The sequence below is a fragment of the Mus caroli genome, unplaced genomic scaffold (genome assembly GCF_978045245.1).
Source record: "Mus caroli unplaced genomic scaffold, Mus_caroli_1 scaffold_13, whole genome shotgun sequence".
NCBI classification, from domain to species: Eukaryota; Metazoa; Chordata; class Mammalia; order Rodentia; family Muridae; genus Mus; species Mus caroli.
Window position 1 is genome coordinate 38,756,511 of NW_028227268.1, and position 18,784 is coordinate 38,775,294.

General features: G+C 43.9%; 1 protein-coding gene across 2 annotated transcripts; it reads right to left on the reverse strand.

Moving 5' to 3' along the window:
* Nucleotides 1-1,746: 1,746 nt before the first annotated feature.
* On the reverse strand, nt 1,747-8,389 carry LOC110305995 (protein Wfdc21). 2 transcript variants are annotated; one of them, XM_021178185.2, is made up of 3 exons: nt 8,222-8,389; nt 5,465-5,565; nt 1,747-1,920 (listed from the first exon to the last, which is right to left on the reverse strand). In XM_021178185.2, the coding sequence occupies exons 1-2, from the start codon at nt 8,316-8,318 to the stop codon at nt 5,471-5,473; spliced, it is 192 nt and encodes a 63-aa protein (XP_021033844.1). In that variant the 5' UTR covers nt 8,319-8,389; the 3' UTR covers nt 1,747-1,920; nt 5,465-5,470. The 2 variants fall into 2 exon arrangements, with proteins under 2 accessions (XP_021033844.1, XP_085685376.1); XM_085829250.1 differs by lacking the exon at nt 1,747-1,920 and adding an exon at nt 2,022-2,214.
* Between the last annotated feature and the right edge of the window lie 10,395 nt (nt 8,390-18,784).

Here is an 18,784-nt window from a genome sequence, read left to right on the forward strand (position 1 = left end):
CCTCCGTGAGAAAGCCTGGGAAATACTTCCGGGGCACCGCTTGGGGCAGGGCCTGGGTGTGTGCTCCAATTCCGGAAAGCCATCCTTTGCACTGTAGGTTGCAAGCTGTGCCGTGATTAGGATAGGTAAAGGGCAGCAGAAATAAGGCTTGGAAGTTTGCCACCCACCACCCCTTACCCTCTCAGAAAGTTTGCTCCCGGGCAGGGCGACGTTGCTAGAGTTTCAGATTCAGGCTGGAGTTGGAGAGCACTCTTCTACATGGCAGTGACAGAAAAGTGAGCTATATGGCCTCCTTCTACTCTTGATGTTCTGATAGGACATCGTATCAGAGTCCTTGATTCTCCCCTATCCCCCAAGCACAACATACCGCCACCTAGAGAGATAATCAGGTTGCCATAGCAATGGTTCTCTTTGCTTAAAACCCAGAGTATTTGAAGCAATACTTAAGGTATGTTCACTGAGCTAGAAGGATATAGGGTCTGGTTCTTTTTCTTTTTTAAGATTTATTTATTTATTTTATGTATATAAGTACATCATTGTATTGTATTCAGACACACCAGAAGAGGGCATCTGATCACTTTAGTTGTGAGCCACCATGTGGTTGCTGGGAATTGAACTCAGAACCTCTGGAAAAACAGTCAATGTTCCTAACCACTGAGCCATCTCTCCAACCCACAGGGCCCGGCTCTTACCACCATAAAGGTATGAAGAGACTGTGTGAACTGTCTGGGCTTGATGACATATATGACCCACGTAAAGTATTATTCAAGACTGACTGACCTTGGTATTCTAGAGTATATTGATGCTAAGCTGTGAGTTTCCAGTCTCAGGGTGGTAGGTGGGTGTGTAGGGGCACCTGCCATCTAACTCAAGTCAATTCAGGAAGTCTCCTGCAGTTGGTGATGACCACAGAAAAGGTATGTTCATTTTCTTGGTGGACCCATATTGCCACCCACAAGAAATATGCTATCAAAACTGTACTGGCTAGTTTTGTGTGTCACCTTGACACAAGCTGGAGTTATCACAGAGAAAGGAGCTTCAGTTGGGGAAGTAAGTGCCTCCATGAGATCCAGCTGTGGGGCATTTTCTCAATTAGTGATCAAGGGGGAAGGGCCCCTTGTGGGTGGTGCCATCCCTGGGCTGGTAGTCTTGGGTTCTATAAGAGAGCAGGCCGAGCAAGCCACGGGAAGCAAGCCAGTAAGTAACATCCCTCCATGGCCGCTGCATCAGCTCCTGCTTCCTGACCTGCTTGAGTTCCAGTCCTGACATCCTTTGGTGATGAACAGCAATGTGGAAAGTGTAACCTGAATAAACCCTTTCCTCCCCAACTTGCTTCTTGGTCATGATGCTTGTGCAGGAATAGAAACCCTGACTAAGACAAAAACTTAACGTATTGGCATCAGTAGCTTTTTCACAATTAGGATTAGATAACTGAGAGGAACAGTTTAAAGGAAGGAGGACTTATTATTATTATTATTATTACTAATTTTTTGGTGCACTATTTTAGGGGGTTTAAGGCTATGCTTGACTGAATCAGCTGCTTTGCTCTGTAGTAAAGGAGAATGATCGTGACAGCAGGGGTATTTGGTTGACGCTTCTCACCTAAAGCAACCAGGAAACAACGAGAAACATGTCAAGCCCAGGACAAAATACCCGGTTGACCTATCTCCTCCAGCAAGGCCCCTTCTTCCCAAACAGTACAATTAACTGTGGACCAGGGAGATGTGTCAGATTCAAACCATAACAACCTCCAAGCAAATAACTCAAGTAGTGTTGAGACTTTTACATTAATGATTTATTAAAAGAAACAACTCCTTGTCCCTCCCCACTGTGCTGCTTGTAATCTCCATACATGGCCTTCATTTTCAACTGTTCTTGGTCACAGAGCTCCAAACAGGCACATTTTTTTCCAGGTAGAAGCTATAGGAAGAAATGAACAGTAATCAGGGAAGATGTCCTTTTTTGTTGGAGAAATAGATATAAAAATTATATATGAGATCTGCTGTTTTGGGTACCTGGCTACTGCCCAGAATGCAATGAGAAACATTAGATCTTGATGCTGGAAATCCATAGCACCATCAGAAAGCCAGAAAGCACTACAGGTGGGCTGGATAGATAAATATTCTGAACATGAACACTTTGGTGCTGGGGGCCAGCCCCGGTGGGGTCTTCTTTCTTGTTGGTTCTCCTTGAGGCAGCAGAGGGTGAAGATCACTGGCGGAGGATACGACTTTTGTCTTGTGAGATATTTAGGGTTGTAGTATAATAATTAAAAGTTCACTTATCTAAGTCCAAGTTACTGTGCTATTGTAGCTGACCTGCCTTCTGTGTTCCTGAGGCCAGAAACTGCAGTCTCTGGCACTTAGCACCTCATCCTAAAACAGCAGGAGATTAAGTAAAGGATTAATTGCTAGAGCCTTTTCCCTTTTGTCCAGATGCCTCTTGCTTGTCAGGCTACTGAACAATAAACTTCTATTGAACCAGAAGAGAATAACGCTTGCAGAAGAAAAAACTTTTATATAAGCAAATATGCATAAACTCACATGCAGAATCACATATGTGCATTTATACACTTCCATTAAAACCAGTTGTGTCCAGCTTGCATACATTCTCACAATTACATACTTACACACACATGTCTATACTTACATATGCATTTGGAGCAAAAGACCAAGCACAGGTTTCAGAAAGAACTCACTCATTCTACATGGAAAAAGAGCTCCAATCTTTATTGCATAGAGAAAGAAAATGCTTCTAGCCTTTTAATGCTAAATGAGTTAAACCCAAGTTTGTAAGAAGAAAGTTTTGTTCCTTTAATAAGACTAAGCCTGCCTTGTTATTCAGAAAAGACCTGTTCTGTTCCATGGTAAGGAGAAGCCTGCCTGCTCCTTCTGCTCTCTGCAGCTTCTTCCCCACTTTCCCTCTGCATTCTGCACATTGCTCTCTTAGATTTTTATGTTACCTATAGTTTTTAAGTTATTCCACTTTGCATTCTCCTCATTTCATAAATTCATATGCAGAATCACATATGTGCATTTATACACTTCCATTAAAACCAGTTGTGTTCAACTTGCATACATTCTCACAATTACATACTTACACACACATGTCTATACTTACTTTATTGCATACTTTCTCTATGCAATAAAGATTGGAGCTCTCTCCTCCTGCTGTGATGCCACAGTAATGCTCTTACTCTCAATGCCTTTTCTCCCAATGCTTCTAAGTTCTTCTTGAGTTCAGTTCTGTCTAAAAAGTTCTCTTGTGTCCTGACTAAAAGAATTACCTTCAGTTCTATTCTAAAAAGTTCTGTTCAGATCTGTCTAAAAAGTGTTCTGTCAAAAAAAAAAAAAAAAAGAGAGAAGAAAAAAATGTGGATTCACAAAAAAGCTCTATAAATAGACTATTTTGTAAAAAAAAAAAAAAAAAAAAAAGTGTTCTGTCTAAAAAGTTTTCCCCAGCTCAGTTCTTTGTTTTCTTTTTTGTCCTTAGCACTAATACATCTTTCAGAATATATGATCACATGGTAAAAAGTTCATCATAAGTTTACACAAATTCAAATCATAAATTGAAGTTTACAACAGAGAGTGTTTACATGCATATCCATTAGGAGTAATTATCCCACTAAAGACTCATCACCCGTTAAAGTTCCACAAGTTCTTTGAGAGTTAAAAACCATAACTGAGTTATTAGTGAAGTTTCGTATAGATAAATCCAGTCAATATTTTGTTTGTTTTTTTTTTTTTTGGTTTTTTGAGACAGGGTTTCTCTGTGTAGCCCTGGCTGTCCTGGCACTCACTTTGTAGACCAGGCTGGCCTCGAACTCAGAAATCCGCCTGCCTCTGCCTCCCGAGTGCTGGGACTAAAGGCGTGCGCCACCACGCCCGGCTTCCAGTCAATATTTTATCTTCTGTCCTAGCATCCATAATAAACCATTAGTTCCCTTTTTATGACCTTTGGTTAATGGTTTTACAACCTTTTGGAATGTGCTTTGAGTAGTAGAAAGTCTGGTTACCATCTAGAAGCAATTCATTGGTGACACAGTGGAGACTGACAAAGTTCTCATTGCAGTTTTAACTATCAGAAAAGTATCTCATAGCAGTCCCACTATAAAAGAGTTTAGTAAATAATTTTAGTAATTCTTATAGGTTCATCATAAAGAATTAAGTCATCTATTTGTCTATATAGCATCGCTACAAGGCAGTACATCTTTGTAGATCTGCAGAGATCTGCTCAAAAGGATGGGCTAATACCCAGGGATTGTTATATATATTTAATAATAGCAGGAAAAACATAATAGCAGGAATATTTCCTAAAATGATTTTCTCCTGGGCCAATCAAATCCTATCGGAGCAAATCTGTCATGGGATATTATAATCCGAGGCAGACCATTCCAGGAAGATCACCTGCTAGCTATTAGCTTGTCCTGTGATGGCTCCTGACACTTTGGGTTTTGTTTTTAATTTAAAATGTGGTTTCAGGTGTGTATGTTTCGATATGTGTGTGTATGTGCAGTCATGTGCCTTCCATAGCACACATGTAGAGGAGAGAGGACAGCTTTTGAGAGCCAGTTCTACCACATGGGTCCTAAGGATCAAACTCAGATCACCAGTCTTGGCAGCAGGAACTTTTACCCACTGATCAATCTCGTTGGCTCAGACAGCTTGGTGTTTAGAGTATAAACTAAATCTGCTAATACAATTTTAATCATAGTAATACAACTTAATCATGGTAGCTTTTTATTCTTTTTAAAAAATTAGTGGGTACTGAAAATCAAATAGGGAAACATGCAATAATATGAATCCCATCAAATATTTTTACAGAAAAAAGTATCTGCTTAGGTTAATATGGGCCAACATGAGAGTACTCTTTGATTATACATGCTGGGATATATCCCAAAGGAATTAGTAAGGGTGTGCACATTTCAATATTCAAAATACAGTCATGTTAATTATAAAATAAATATTTTAAGCTTGCATTTCTAGTGATTGCTGGTAGAAGAGCATACATTGTATATGCTACAGATAAAGCAAAGATGGAGCTGAAGATAAGTACTGAGATCAAAATTGTCCACTAAGTCTTTTCAAATGAAATAGTTAAGAAATCAAATAGGCACAAGATTTTCATTTTAATATATATTATATATTTGTACATAGTTAAATATATGCCACAGTCATAAACAGACATCATTTGGGGTGATTTTTATCTTCTTGCTCAAATATAGTTTGATTTTTCTCCTGGGTAGACTGGTTTGGAAAATTATTCTAAAGGTTTGGAAAGCACCATCCTCTGGTAGGTGCTTCTTCATGAAGAAAAAAGGAGAAGGTATAGGGAAACACATAGGTTTCATTTTACCAAACTTCTAGAAAGTCCCATGGAAGTCAAATGTACAGCCTGCCTGGTCTGGGGAAGATTTGGAGGAACAGTAATGAACAGATTGTTTTTTTGTTTTTGTTATTTTTACCTGTTTTTAGTTTGTAGTACAGATGTGACTGCATCCAATACTGACACATTGTTCCTCTGGCCCACAGTCCCAGTCACCACTGCAGAGCTCAGCACAGGTGCCTATGTCAGAAAAGATCAGTTGAAATCAGGCATGGTGGAATAAACCTTTCATCCCGGACTCCTAGGCTAAGGCAGGCAGATCATCAGCTCAAGGCCAAGATGGATTACTTGATGAGTTTATCCTCTCAAGGACAGACAAATAGACTAGTGAAAACCTCCGTGCTTTAGATTCGAGTGCTGAGGATGACAGTCCTCCATTAAGGAGTACATTTCACCAGTTCCTTTTAACCGAAGTCGTAATACCATTTGTAAAGTGTTACTGTCTATTTCTGTTAAAACAAGGCGCACAAATAATCTCATTAAAGAAAGCCTGCTTTAGAGACCTGGGTAGAGGGATTGCATCTGGGGAAAGAAAGGAGGAAGGTTGCTTAAATGAAATCATCCCCCCCCCCCCCCGTGACAGTACATGGAGCAGAGAAGGGCATACCCAGACTTGCTGGTTACCTTACAGTCCCTCTGTGCGGTTAGTCTCCCTAGCTCTGTTTTATAGCCCTAAGTGTTTCTGGTGCTGTTGTTGCTTTGCGGTGAGAAAGCTGAAGACCGAGCCGGGCGTGGTGGCGCACGCCTTTAATCCCAGCACTCGGGAGGCAGAGGCAGGCGGATTTCTGAGTTCGAGGCCAGCCTGGTCTACAAAGTGAGTTCCAGGACAGCCAGAGCTATACAGAGAAACCCTGTCTCGAGAAAAAAAAAAAAAAAAAAAAAAACTTTTACAGTCAGCTATTGGATGTATCACAGGGCTCACAATGGAGAAGCTAGAGAAAGTACCCAAGGAGCTAAAGGGATCTGCAACCCTATTGTTGGAACAACATGATGTACTAACCAGAACCCCGGAGCTCTTGTCTCTAGCTGCATATGTATCGAAAGATGGCCTAGTCGGCCATCAATGGAAAGAGAGGCCCATTGGACTTGCAAACTTTACATGCCCCAATATAGGGGAATGCCAGGGCCAAAAGAATGGGAATGGGTGGGTAGGGAAGTGGGGGGCGCTATGGGGGACTTTTGGGATAGCATTGGAAATGTAATTGAGGAAAATATGTAATAAAAATATTAAAAATCAAAAAAAAAAAAGAAAGCTGAAGACCTCTTGTCCCTATTCACAGTAGTTGGAGCAATCATTAAATACTTATGGTATTTTGCTGTATATGAAGCATTTAGGAAGGACATGGATGTAAAAAGGGCCTCTTAGAGCCTTCAAATGCAAGTAAGACTTATGTCTAAGGTACTGGAGACAGAACAGTGTTTCACAAGTGTCCTTCAAGGTAGATCTAGAAGACTCAAAGGGCTCAGAGGAGATAAAACATTATTTGTTGTTCGTCAGAAAAAGTAAGCCTTGGAGTACAGGGATATTGTCTAGTGGGGGAAAGCAGGCGGGGTGCTGTGTGGAAAGATGCAAAAAGTCACAAGGGGAAATGTAGTAGGGTGGAACTTTGGGGAGATCCGTGTGTGACCTAGGACACAGGACCTACAGAGGCACTCCCAGGACCAGAGACTGACTCTTCAAGTCCTGTCCCTTAGACATATTATCTGCCACTCCCAGTTCCCTGGAATAGGAGGAGTCAGGAGGATTGGCAAGCAGAGGTTTGGGCGAGTTTGGAAACAGGAGAAGTAAATGTTGCAGAGGGCAAGCAGGCCATCAGGACCTGTGGATTAGGGACTTCACTTAATAAACTGAGAGACGGTCATTTGGGAGGATTATCTGCTGCAAAGGCATAGACAGAACCAGGACTCAACTAGTAAGCACATCCAAGAAGGAAGAGGGGGTGGAGAGGGCTTCTGGGAAGCTTTTGCAATGGCAGGGCTATGGAGTAATCAGGGATGGACACAGTGAGGCAACAGAGGGCAAAGGACGGAAGAGATGCAAACTGTTTCAAAAACAGGTAGTTGATGGAGTGAAGACGAGAGGCCAAACTCTATCTAAAGACATTTAGGGGCAAGCATTCAGTCCAAGATAACCCAGGGCTGGCTGGCTGTAGGATAGGGGTTGTGGGGTAGGGGTGGGCAGACAGCATCAGTCTGCAAAGGCGAGACTTTACTACAGAGGCGAGTGTGCCAGGAGTCTGATGAGGCTGTGGTCACGGAAGGGAAGGATGGGCAGAGGATTAAGAGTAGTCCTTTGAGGCCAAATCAAATGGGGTGGATTGTGTTTGTAATCCCAGCATAGCAAGATGAAGCAGGAAGATTGCCATGTTGTTGAGGGCAGCCTGGGCTACACAGTCAGTTCCTGGCCAGCTTGGGCTGCAGTATGAGGACTGTCTCAGACAAACAAACAACAATGAAAACCCACGGCCACAAAACCCTTTCTGAGAACGATATTGGTAAAGAAGATTGAGATTGACCTGTGTCTAGCATAATTACAAGAATATTTTCTGTAGACAGGTCAAGGTAGACGCTGGTAAAGAAGGAGACGCCTGGGAGAGGGAGCTTGGTTGAGGAGCAAGCAGGAGGGGAGTCCAGTTAGGTGACGCAGGGAATGGAGAGAGGGAAAGCAGAAGAGGGATTCTGTTCTGGGGAACTCAGAGGTGACCATCGAGGAGGATCCTAAAGAGAACTCTTTCTTTCCTCCAGTTTCTCCCTCCTTCCTGCACACACTGGTTCTGGATGTCTTCTCACCCCTCACTTGAGGAAGAATAGTGCAACCGTGTTTGCCCGGACATACCTAAAAGCTGCAGAGGTCTCACTGCAGCCTGCAGCTCCTGTACCTCTAGGCTGAGGGTGATGAGGGACACCAACAGAAGGAAGGCTCCTAGCTTCATGCTGCTGCTGAAGGATGTTAGCCAACACGCAGCAGGGCCAAGAGCTGCCAGAATTTAAACCTCTTCACCCACTGAGCTAGGCAGCAAGGCTAGGGGCGGGCCTGCACACCACAGAAGCCAAAGCCCCGCCTGGAAACCAGCATTGCCAGGGACACACACTATGTATGTCCTGGGTAGTGCCATCTTACTCAAGCCAAGCTCTGTGCCACAGAACACCCTCCTCTGTCCCACAGATAGCCCTTCTAAAGCTGGAAATCTGGGGTGGGTAAGGGGCTCTCGTTCCTTTCCAATGAAGTATTAGAGATCTACTCTGGGCCAGGAATGAGCTGTGATAAGGAATGTGTCCTCAGGGAATTACAATCCAGGAGCTGGGTGTCAGCTAGGACACCATCTGCTTTTGTACTTCCCCCTCCTTGCTCTAGGACAGTTGTTCCTGTAACTGAGGACAGGGAGAGACCGTGGGAGAGCCAGTGGGGTGTGGCCACCTGTTGAGGAGACAGTAAGCCAGCGTCTTTCCCTCTGCCTTGATGCCATCATCTCTGCTGTTTGGAGCCTTCATTTTGGGGAACCCCAGCTGTCAATATCTACATGAAACCCTCCCAGGATGCCTCTGAGGCTGCACCACTGCTGTGCGACTTGGGGAGTGGGGCGAAAGTGACAACCAGCCCAGGTGTGAGCTTTCACTTCTTCCTTCTTGTAGACACGCCTGCTAATCCAGATGAGTGATTTGTAACTCAGAGCACCCGTGGTTTGGGTGCCAGGGGAGATACCCTCTTCTTTCCTGGTGGTGGGGGAGGAGCACATGCAATGTGTCAATTTGATACAAGCTAGAGTCGTCAGAGAGAAAGGAGCCTCGGTGAAGAAGAGGCCTCCATGAGATCCAGCTCTAAGGCATTTTCTCAATTAGTGATCAATGGGAGAGGGCCCAGCCCATTGTGGGTGGTGCCATCCCTGGGCAGGTGGTCCTGGCATTTCTAAGAAAGCAGACTGAGCAAGCCAGTAATCAATTTCCTTCCATGGCTCCTGCCTCCAGGTTCCAGCCCTACTTGAGTTTCTGTCCTGACTTCTTCCAATGATCTGGCAGTGTAAGCCAAAAAAAAAAAAAAAAAAAAAAAAAAAAAACCAAAAAAACCCTTTCCTCCCCAACTGGCTTTTTGATCATGGTGTTTCATTGCAGTAATAGAAACCCTAACTAAGACAAATACTGTATCTCATAAAATACCTTAACATGAAATGAGCTGGAAGCAGGGGGTAAGAGGGAGAGTGAGAAGTCACAGGATCAGTTTGTTGTCCCTTTGTAGGTGTCTGGGAAAATGGTTTATTTCAACAGTAGAGGGCATGGGGCCCTAAGTTTAATTCCGAGGAACACACACACACACACACACACACACACACACAGTGAGGGGAGAGAGGGAGGAAGAGAGGACTATCATTTCACAAGGACTATGGTTCCTAATTCCGGAGCTACAGGAAGAGTCTCTTCCTTTCATTTGTCACAGATCTTACATGCCACAAGCTGGAGGTCCTCTGACAAACAATTTATGCCATACACTGCTAGCTCTCTCAAGGGGGTTAAAAGACAGAGTTATGGGCTGTGCAGAAAGTATTTTTGCAAGCTGCTTTAACTCCACTCTGCCTAGCACACTGGTGTACAATTTCTGCAATAGTCCAAAATCTGGTATATTACTGACTTCTCATCACTCTAATATAATACCTGGCTAATGCAACTGGAGGGAGGAAGGATTTATTCTGGCTCCGCCCGGTTCACTGTTTGAGGGTGTTGTCATCACAGTGGGGAAGGCATAGCAATCTATGCAGCTAGGACTTCTCACAGCTTTGCAGACGAGAAGACGGAAAGAGAGACAGAGACAGTGAGACATGAAGAGACCCAAAGAAAAACAGAGACCAGAGAGACAGACAGAGATGGAGAGAGAGACACACAAACAGACAGAGAGGCACACACAGAGAACAACAGGTCCTAAGTCTTCCATCCCATCCCTAGTACTCTACTCCCCCAAGCAAGCTCTAGCTCCTCATGTTTCTGAAGCCTCCCCAGACAGCAGCCCCTACTAGGGACCAAGTATTCAAGCATCCAAGCCCATGGTGGGGACATTCCATGCTTGAACCATAACAACAAGTAAAGATTTTTTAGAGATCTTAAGCACTGAAGGGGGTACACAGTGTGTTTTCATGCAATTCCATATTTTCACAATACTGAGACTGGAAACAAAACCATTTCTGAAGTTACACAAAGGACAAAGGTGTATGGAGAGCATTCTCATCTCTCTTCAGATAGCCTTAATTATGAGCTTACTTTTGATGCCCTAAGCATGCGCTTATTGGGTCCTGAGAGATATTCAGAGCTGAGTGGGGACTTGTGAGTTTGAGGGAAACATTCCATCCTGCCCCCTCATGTCTTCTCTTGGGCCCCACTTGTCTCCACCATCCAAGCACTCCTGTCTGCTCTGCTTTATTCACGGTGCTGAGTACAGTAACCTTTAAGCTGTCCGGCTCAGGCTCTGCCTGGAACACGGAATTCCCTTTCCGTTCTTCTGTGAATGTGGGCATTCTTGTCTGTCAGAAGTCAAGTCCTCTATCAGTCATCCTAGCTTAAACTTCATCTCTGGAACTTTTCCAGGCCCAAACCCTGGGAGAGTAACTTGGTCTTCAGACTGTCATAGTCCATAATGAGCTCTGTTAGCACATAATACTTAATTACTGCTGTCTTACATTTCTCTCCTGGGAGGATTTGATAGCGAGGAGGGGTTTGTTTGTAATGCCCCATGATGGGTGTTTATTGTTCTCAGTGACTCTAGGGAGTGATGGTGTAGATTTTTCTAGCCACATGATGATGGGGGAGAGAGAAGATTGAGAATGGGAGAGGGTGAGGGGAGGACAAAAGGCTGGGGTGGACCTACCTAGATCTCATACTGAGTTCTTAAAACTGCTAGACCAGGTATTCAATAAAGGTACACACCGTACGATGACAGCATTGGAGCTCAATAAATCTCCATTGAAATCCCACCGTGTTACCACTGAACATGTGACTGTAGGTAGAGAAGAATTCATTTTAGCCAATAAGGAACCATGCTCATTTTGAAGCCAGTTTAGGCATCTGCTGGAGTGTTATGGAGGCAACAGGTATGGAGCTTTTTCTTAAAAAACTTCCACTTTGAAGGGGGAAGCTAGAGATGAACAAAGAGCCCACAGAAATCCCCCTGGCTGAGAACAGAGTCTCAACTTGCCACAGGCTTGAGTCATTTTGGAAGAGGGGACCTCAGTTGAGAAACAGCAGTTGAGAAAATGTCCCCACCCAGATTGGCCTGTGGACAAGTCAGTAGGACATTTTAAAAATTAGTGACTGATGTGGGAAGTCTCAACCTATGGTGGGTGGTTCCACACCTGGGCTGGTGGTCCTACGTGCTGTAGGAAAGCAGGCTGAGCAAGCCATGAGGTACGAGCCAGTAAGCAGCACCTCTCCCTGGCTTCTCCATCAGCTCATGCCTCCATGCCCCTGCAGAACTTCCTTCAGCAATGGAGTATGACCTGAGAGTTGTAAGCTGAAATAAACCCCTTTCTCCCCCCAAGTTATTTATGGTCATGGTGTTTCATCACAGCAACAGAAACCCTGACTAAGACAGATAGTGCTCTGTTTACAGAAATAAAAAATAGAAACCAAAAGTCACCTTGCTTGCCCAGGACTAACAAGGGTGACTCCATTTGCATTTTGCATGGGTCGACCGTGTTCTCCACCAGCTCTAAGCTCTCAACGCACACATGCCCTGGCCAGATTTAACTTGTGCCAGATTATTTTATGCTGCCAATTAAATAGAGTGTGTAGTGCCTCAAGAAATTTCATTTCCTCTTGTGTAGACCGAGAGGCCAGCAGGACTTGTGCTTGAGTAGAAGCACGCTGCAGGCATGAGCCAAGGGAGCGAGTGTTCACCTTCCTTCTCTGAGAGCTGGCCTTACTGCAGGCTGAGCTTTCGGGCAGTTTGTTGCAGACACTCCTGTGTTTAATGCTCCAGCAGGCATGCAGGTGGTTTACAGTTACAATGTTGATTGCCCCAAAGGGGAATTTGTATGGGATGTGGCAGAGCCATCTCTGCTTCACTGCCACTTCAGCTCTGACTTTCACTTTCCACTGACCCCCGTCCTCTGTCTTGAGCCATGTGAGGGAGAGTGATCACCAGGACACCAAAGGAGAGAATTTGACCCGTGTGGTGTCAGCCAGACATAATAGCACAGGCGAAGCCTGTGAGCTACACAGAGAAACACTGTGTTCCAAAAACGAGAGAGAGAGAGAGAGGGAGGGAGGGAGGGAGGGAGGGAGAGAGAGAGAGAGAGAGAGAGAGAGAGAGAGAGAGAGAGAGAGAGAGAGAGAGAGAGAGAGAGAGGAGAGATTTGCACTCATCTCTGTCCTGTACTATCCCTTTCTGTCCACCTCTTTGTCTAAATATGCTCTCTTCTGACTCACCCTAAAGTTCTTTTCTGTGGTTTAGTCAAAGAGCTGGCTTTACCTGAGTAAACACCCCTAGATGGAAGAATTCCTCAGGTTGCCAATGCCAGTTCTGGGCTGCTAGCCCTGCTGCACTGACAGGGGTCTTCCTGTATTGGGTATATGAGATGAAAAAATAGTATAGTATGTATGTATTCATACTCTTGGTACAGCACCCTTTAAACCATCAGCGTTCAGTACTGTGAAGGTTTACAAAAGGCATTACTGTTAGTTCAGTGATCAGACATGGGTTCATGGTTCCCATACCGAGGTCAGAAACATAGCATCTGAGCAGTTTCTGATAAAAGGTCATTAGTTTGGGCATGATCAAAGAAAAAAGTTACAGGCAATACAGAGCACAACCCTGTCAGGGGATGTGTGTGTGTGTGGGAACTGTCACCACCCAAAGGGCTCCCATTCTTGATAAGAATGTTTGCAAGGTAGAGGGATTGTTGACAACATTGATTAGTGAGAACCAGAGTGTTCCAAAGAGCTGGCCTGTCCCTTGGTCTCTGAAACTAGAACGCTGAGACCTGCCTGTCGGGGGCCGTTGGGTTAAGGTCCACCCCCAGGAGGATGAGAGGCATGTGTCCACCCACCCGTCACTTTCCTTCATCTGAACCAGATCTAGATAGTACAACTGCTAAGATTCTGCTGAACGCCGGAGCTGGATCATCTGCACTTGACCCAGCCGAGCAGACACCGGTGCAACTGAGGACATGGTCTTAAAACTACAGCATCTTGTTGCCGAGGAAGTCTCCTTAGTTATAGCATGGATGGGTCAAGAAAGAGAAAAGATGACACATGCCCTCCGACTGAGCCAGGCTGGCATGTGCAACCTGGGTCAAGACAGGCAAATAGAGCCCAGCCCTGATAGGTATCTGAGGTTTCTGAACGAGAGATCTTTTCTTAGCATTGAGTAATGACATACTTTCATACCAGCATACCAAATGAAGGAAAGTAGCCCTTCTCCTTCATAATTGAGACTATTAAAGAATGTAGGCCACTTTGAGTGACAGATAGAAATGGGGTGGGGAGAAAGGAAATCGGTACACATTGGGCAGTTGGATGTGCTGAATTACACACACACACACACACACACACAGAGCACATTTGTGCACACACACATGCACACACACGCACACATGCATGCACACACACATACACATACACATGTACATGTGTATCTCCCATCTCTACTCCTGTCATTACACAAATTCTCAATATCTAGCTCTATCTCAAACATGGCCATACCTAGCCCAACTACACACAGCTGCTGCTGCCTCCTCCTCCTCCTCCTCCTCCTCATGTTTGTGAGCTGGGTGTGTGTTGGTGTATACCTGTGTGTATATGCCAGTGCACACATCTATGTGTTCATGTAAACATGTCATCATGTGTCCCACTCTATGACTCTCTACCCTTGAGGCAGAGTCTCTGAAGTGGAGCTATGCTGGCAGCCAGCCAACCCCCATGATTCTCCTGTCTCCATCCCATACGTAGTGCCCTAAATGTCTAGGCAGAAGGATGGCCTGCATTTTAGTGTGGACGAAGGACTTGAACTCATACTCTTATATCTGTACAGCCAGAGCTTTTACCCACTGAGTCACTTCCTTAGCCAAGATTCAGCACCTCTCTCCAAACTCTCTCCTCCACACCTTCCCTCTGTGAACTCTGTCCACACCTCATCTGTGTATCTGCGTAGCTCCCACTTGTACTCACCTGGCATCCAAATCTCAGAACACAGTCTAGGAATAGGGACTGACTTCCTCTATGTTTCACTGTTCAATCTACTTAACATTCCTTTCTTGGTTAAACTACTTGAGGTGCTAACAGTGCCCTATACTGCACTTTTGCGGGGAACAGGTGGCTTGTAGATTTTATTCTTGAGTAACAGTGGTAGTGCAGCCACCGAGGAACACCAACCACATTCTTACTACATTTAAATAGCACCAACCCAGTCTGTAATTCTGTCAAAACTTTGCGCCACCTGTTAGATAATTTCCTATGAAGTTATTACATCTCTAAGGTAAACAACTTACAAAGAGGCAAGGTTGGTTCTGGCTCGGGATTTCACACGTTTCTGTCCATAGTTAGTCAGCTCCATTCCTTCTCAGGCCTGAAGCAAAACTGTGCATCATGATTGGACTATGGGGCAGAGAAAAGTTTACCTACCTCAGGGCAAGCAGCAGGTAGAAAAAGAGAGAGGAGCACTGAATGGTCCCCATATCTGCTTCAAGCTCATGACTCCAAAACCTCCTCCAACTATACTGCACTCCAAGATATCCCACCATCTCTGAATGGTGCCAGAGAAGAGACTGAAGACGGTGCCTTTATCACATGGGTCTTTGTGTGGACATTTGTCAAAAACCCTCACACTTTTAGCCTAGTGAGGTGGCAGGTGTTTGGAGTGGTGTGTAAGATGGGGGGGAGGTGATTTGGAGTTTTATATCTATCTATCTATCTATCTATCTATCTATCTATCTATCTATCTATCTATCTATCTATCTATCTAATCTTGTCACACAAGAGGGAATATTTGTAACTCTCCGGGATTTCAGCACAAGAATGAGACAGTGATGTTCAGAGAGAAGGGTAAGGTTGACAAATGCTTTGCACTTAGCCTGAAATAAGTGCAGACTTACAGGCCACCAGCGACTGTCCATTGCACAGATCCCTTGGAAGAAATGAAGACTCTTGGATTCCATACCAGACCTACTGAAGCAGTAATCTAAAGTTTAATGAGACCCCCCCCCCACACACACATGCTTTTGCTGCACAGCAACCCACTAAAAACCATCTTACTCTCTCAAGTTAGTATCTCGGAAGATGTGTACTGGATTCTACACTCACATGTTAAGTGAATACATTGAGTGGATCTACTTGGCGTTGTGAGATACCTCCATCAGCAGGGTTCTCCAGCATTCTCTCCCCATTGCCTGCGGATCTAAGTTTGGCCCGTAATCCTGAGAGAATGAATATGTGTTTTCAAGCTGTTCTTGGATTACATTCAGTCTCAGCTCCTCTGGTCTCAGGTCATTTTGACATTCTTCCTAGATTTATAGTGGTAGCAATCAATTCTAGGCTTTAGTAAAGAAGCAAGGGGTATAGAGGGGCAGTGACAGTTGCATCCACCAGGTGGCAGCATGAACACTGGGATGTTATGTTTCACATAAGGTTTGGGGAGCATAGTTTGAGCTAACTTCCTTACAACACTGTAATTTCTAGCTCTTGTTGAGAATAAGTTGATATTTGAGAATAAGTTGATATCCTAATGTTATCTAAACTTGTTTTTACTAAGAGTATTTCCAGCTTTTTCAACTTTATAGTGCCTTCTAAGCAAGATATTATCCATCTGTGTCTTCATCGTCTTCTGACCACGGAGGAATGATGTATTTCCTGATTCTCAGACACCAAGGCTGCCTTCTTTCTCTTTGCATCCAGTGTCAGGATAGGGCTTACTGCTATGGAATTGGTTTTGACATCAATCAGGTTGGGCTATGTCTAGCCATAGATACACAAAATAGGATGTATGGTGTGTGTGTGTGTGTCTATGTCTATGTGTGTGTATGTATGTTTATGTATGTATGTATGTATGTATGTATGTATGTATGTATGTATGTGTGTGTGTATGTGTATGTATGTTTATGTATATATGTGTAGGTCTATGTGTGTGTATGTGTATGTATGTTTATGTGTGTCTGTGTATGTATGCACATGTATGTCTGTGTTTGTATGTCTGTCTGTATGTCTGTCTGTCTGTGTATGTATGTATGTATGTATGTATGTATGTATGTATGTATGTATGTTTGTGTATGTCTATGTGTGTCCATGTGTGTAGAAGCTTTCATTTAGAATGTCAATGTGGCTTTCTATGTGAGAAGACAGGTTAATACCGTCTCTGAATTTTCCCACTTTACATACATCTGACTTGTATAGTAAGGTAAGAGCAGAGTGTTCTGTGCTCAAGAAAGGCTGGGAAAGTGTCTGTGAACTACTCTTCACAGACTCGAGAGCACAGAGCCTGAGCACTAACCATGGAAGTAAGGAAAGTCAGGGCAGAGCTAGGCATGCGCTCACTGGGCTGTGTGGGGTGGGGACCTGGGCAGGGCTTGGTGCTTCCACCTGGTTCCCAGGCTGGGGGAGCAGACATGACCAGAGCAGACATGACCATGTCCTTCTTGATATATGATTCCACAGATCCAGGTCCTTTGGCAGTAATCTGCACAGAAATGACACCATGAACACAGACAGACCTCTGAGATATGTCCCTGGAAGGATGATTGGCAATGAGAAAATGGGTCTGCTCCCAGACAGTATTATTATAGATTGTAATGAATATGAAATATAATGTAATATAAAAGAATACAATTACTGACATACCATAGAAGAAATGGGAATAATGCCTACCAAACTACTAATGATGATTATTTCAAAAACATAAACTTACAGACAGAGCTGATCTTTTGACCTATAGTTCTGTAACACTTTAACTTTTGCATAAAATTTAAAGTTATAGGTTAGCATGTATCATGTGTACATACTTGTGTGTACTGTGTGATAGTTCCATTCATATATACATGTAGTGATCAGACCAGGATCATCACCATGTGTGTCAAACACTGACCACTCTGTTTTGGGAACCTTCGATCTTTAGTAGTCTTATAGTTACAGATAAGAAATTGGTATGGACTGCAGAGTGAGGTAGTGTGCTGTGGGACCAAGGACTCAGTCTTCTACTGTGTTTTGGTGCTAATTGTCCAAACCCTTTCTCCCCTATAGTATTCCTAGATAGCTCCTGACAACCTCTGTTCTGCTCTCTACTTCCATGTTATCAACATTTTGTTCCTATAATGAATGAGAACACACAGCATTTGTCTGCATAAGCCTGGCTTACTTTGCTTAACACATGGCTTTGGCCATGTTGTTGCAGATAATAGTACACCAGTCTTTTCATGACTACAGACAGTCCTACCACCAATATGTACTTGTCTGTTTATCTACCAGTGGACACCTTGGTTGATTCCGTATCCCGGCCATTGTGAATAATGCTGTAACAGGGACTGCAAATATGTTTTTGATATAATGATTTCATCTCATTTCAATGCCCAGCAGTGGGATTGCTGAATCAGATAGCAGTCTTGTTTCATGGTTTTGAAGAACTCTCGTGCTGTTTTCTGTAATAGCTGTTCTAATTTACATTCCTACCGAGAGTGCCCCAATGGGAGTTCCCCTTTCTCCACAGCCTCACTAGTTTTGCTATTTTGGGGCTTTCTATAAAAGTTGCTCTGACTGGGGTGAGATGGTGTCTCCTGTGGTTTTGATTTGCATTTCCATGATTTCATCACTTTGTCGTGTACCTATCTATTCATTACCAAGGGCCGACTAAAACTGCTTTGTGTCACTACAGCTCTAAACCCCAGTCAAGGGCAGACATCTAAGATGCTGGACTCTGTCCTTCTGTTGTTGCAATAGTAGAAATGCCCGAGTCTCTTCTTGGCAGTGAGTGATAGGTGATGTACTTGAGAAACAGAGACAAGGGGCAGGGAGCAAGGAGTGGTCCTTGTGACACACATGTGCCCTCTTGAAGAAATGGCTTCCCTCCCTTTAATATTTGTCTGCTTCTGTTACTTATACTTAGAGAATCAACTATCAAGTTTGAGCCTTTCATTATCCAATCAGATAGTGGAGGCCCTACCAAAAAGAAAAAAAAAAAAAAGAAAAGAAAAAGATAAAGACTTTGCATCAATTTGATAGCATGAATGATATGAAGAAACTACGTGGGGCAGGAGAGAAAACCTGAAACATTTCCCGTGGACAACAGAGAGTGACAATCAGGGATTGTAGTTTATAGAACAGCTATGGTTGTGGTGCATCTGTTCAGAGAAGGGAGGGGGAAAGGTACTAAAGTAATTGTATAGGGGTGTGGTTTCTGCCACACTCTTTCCCCAGTTAGCTCCCAAGTAAACAA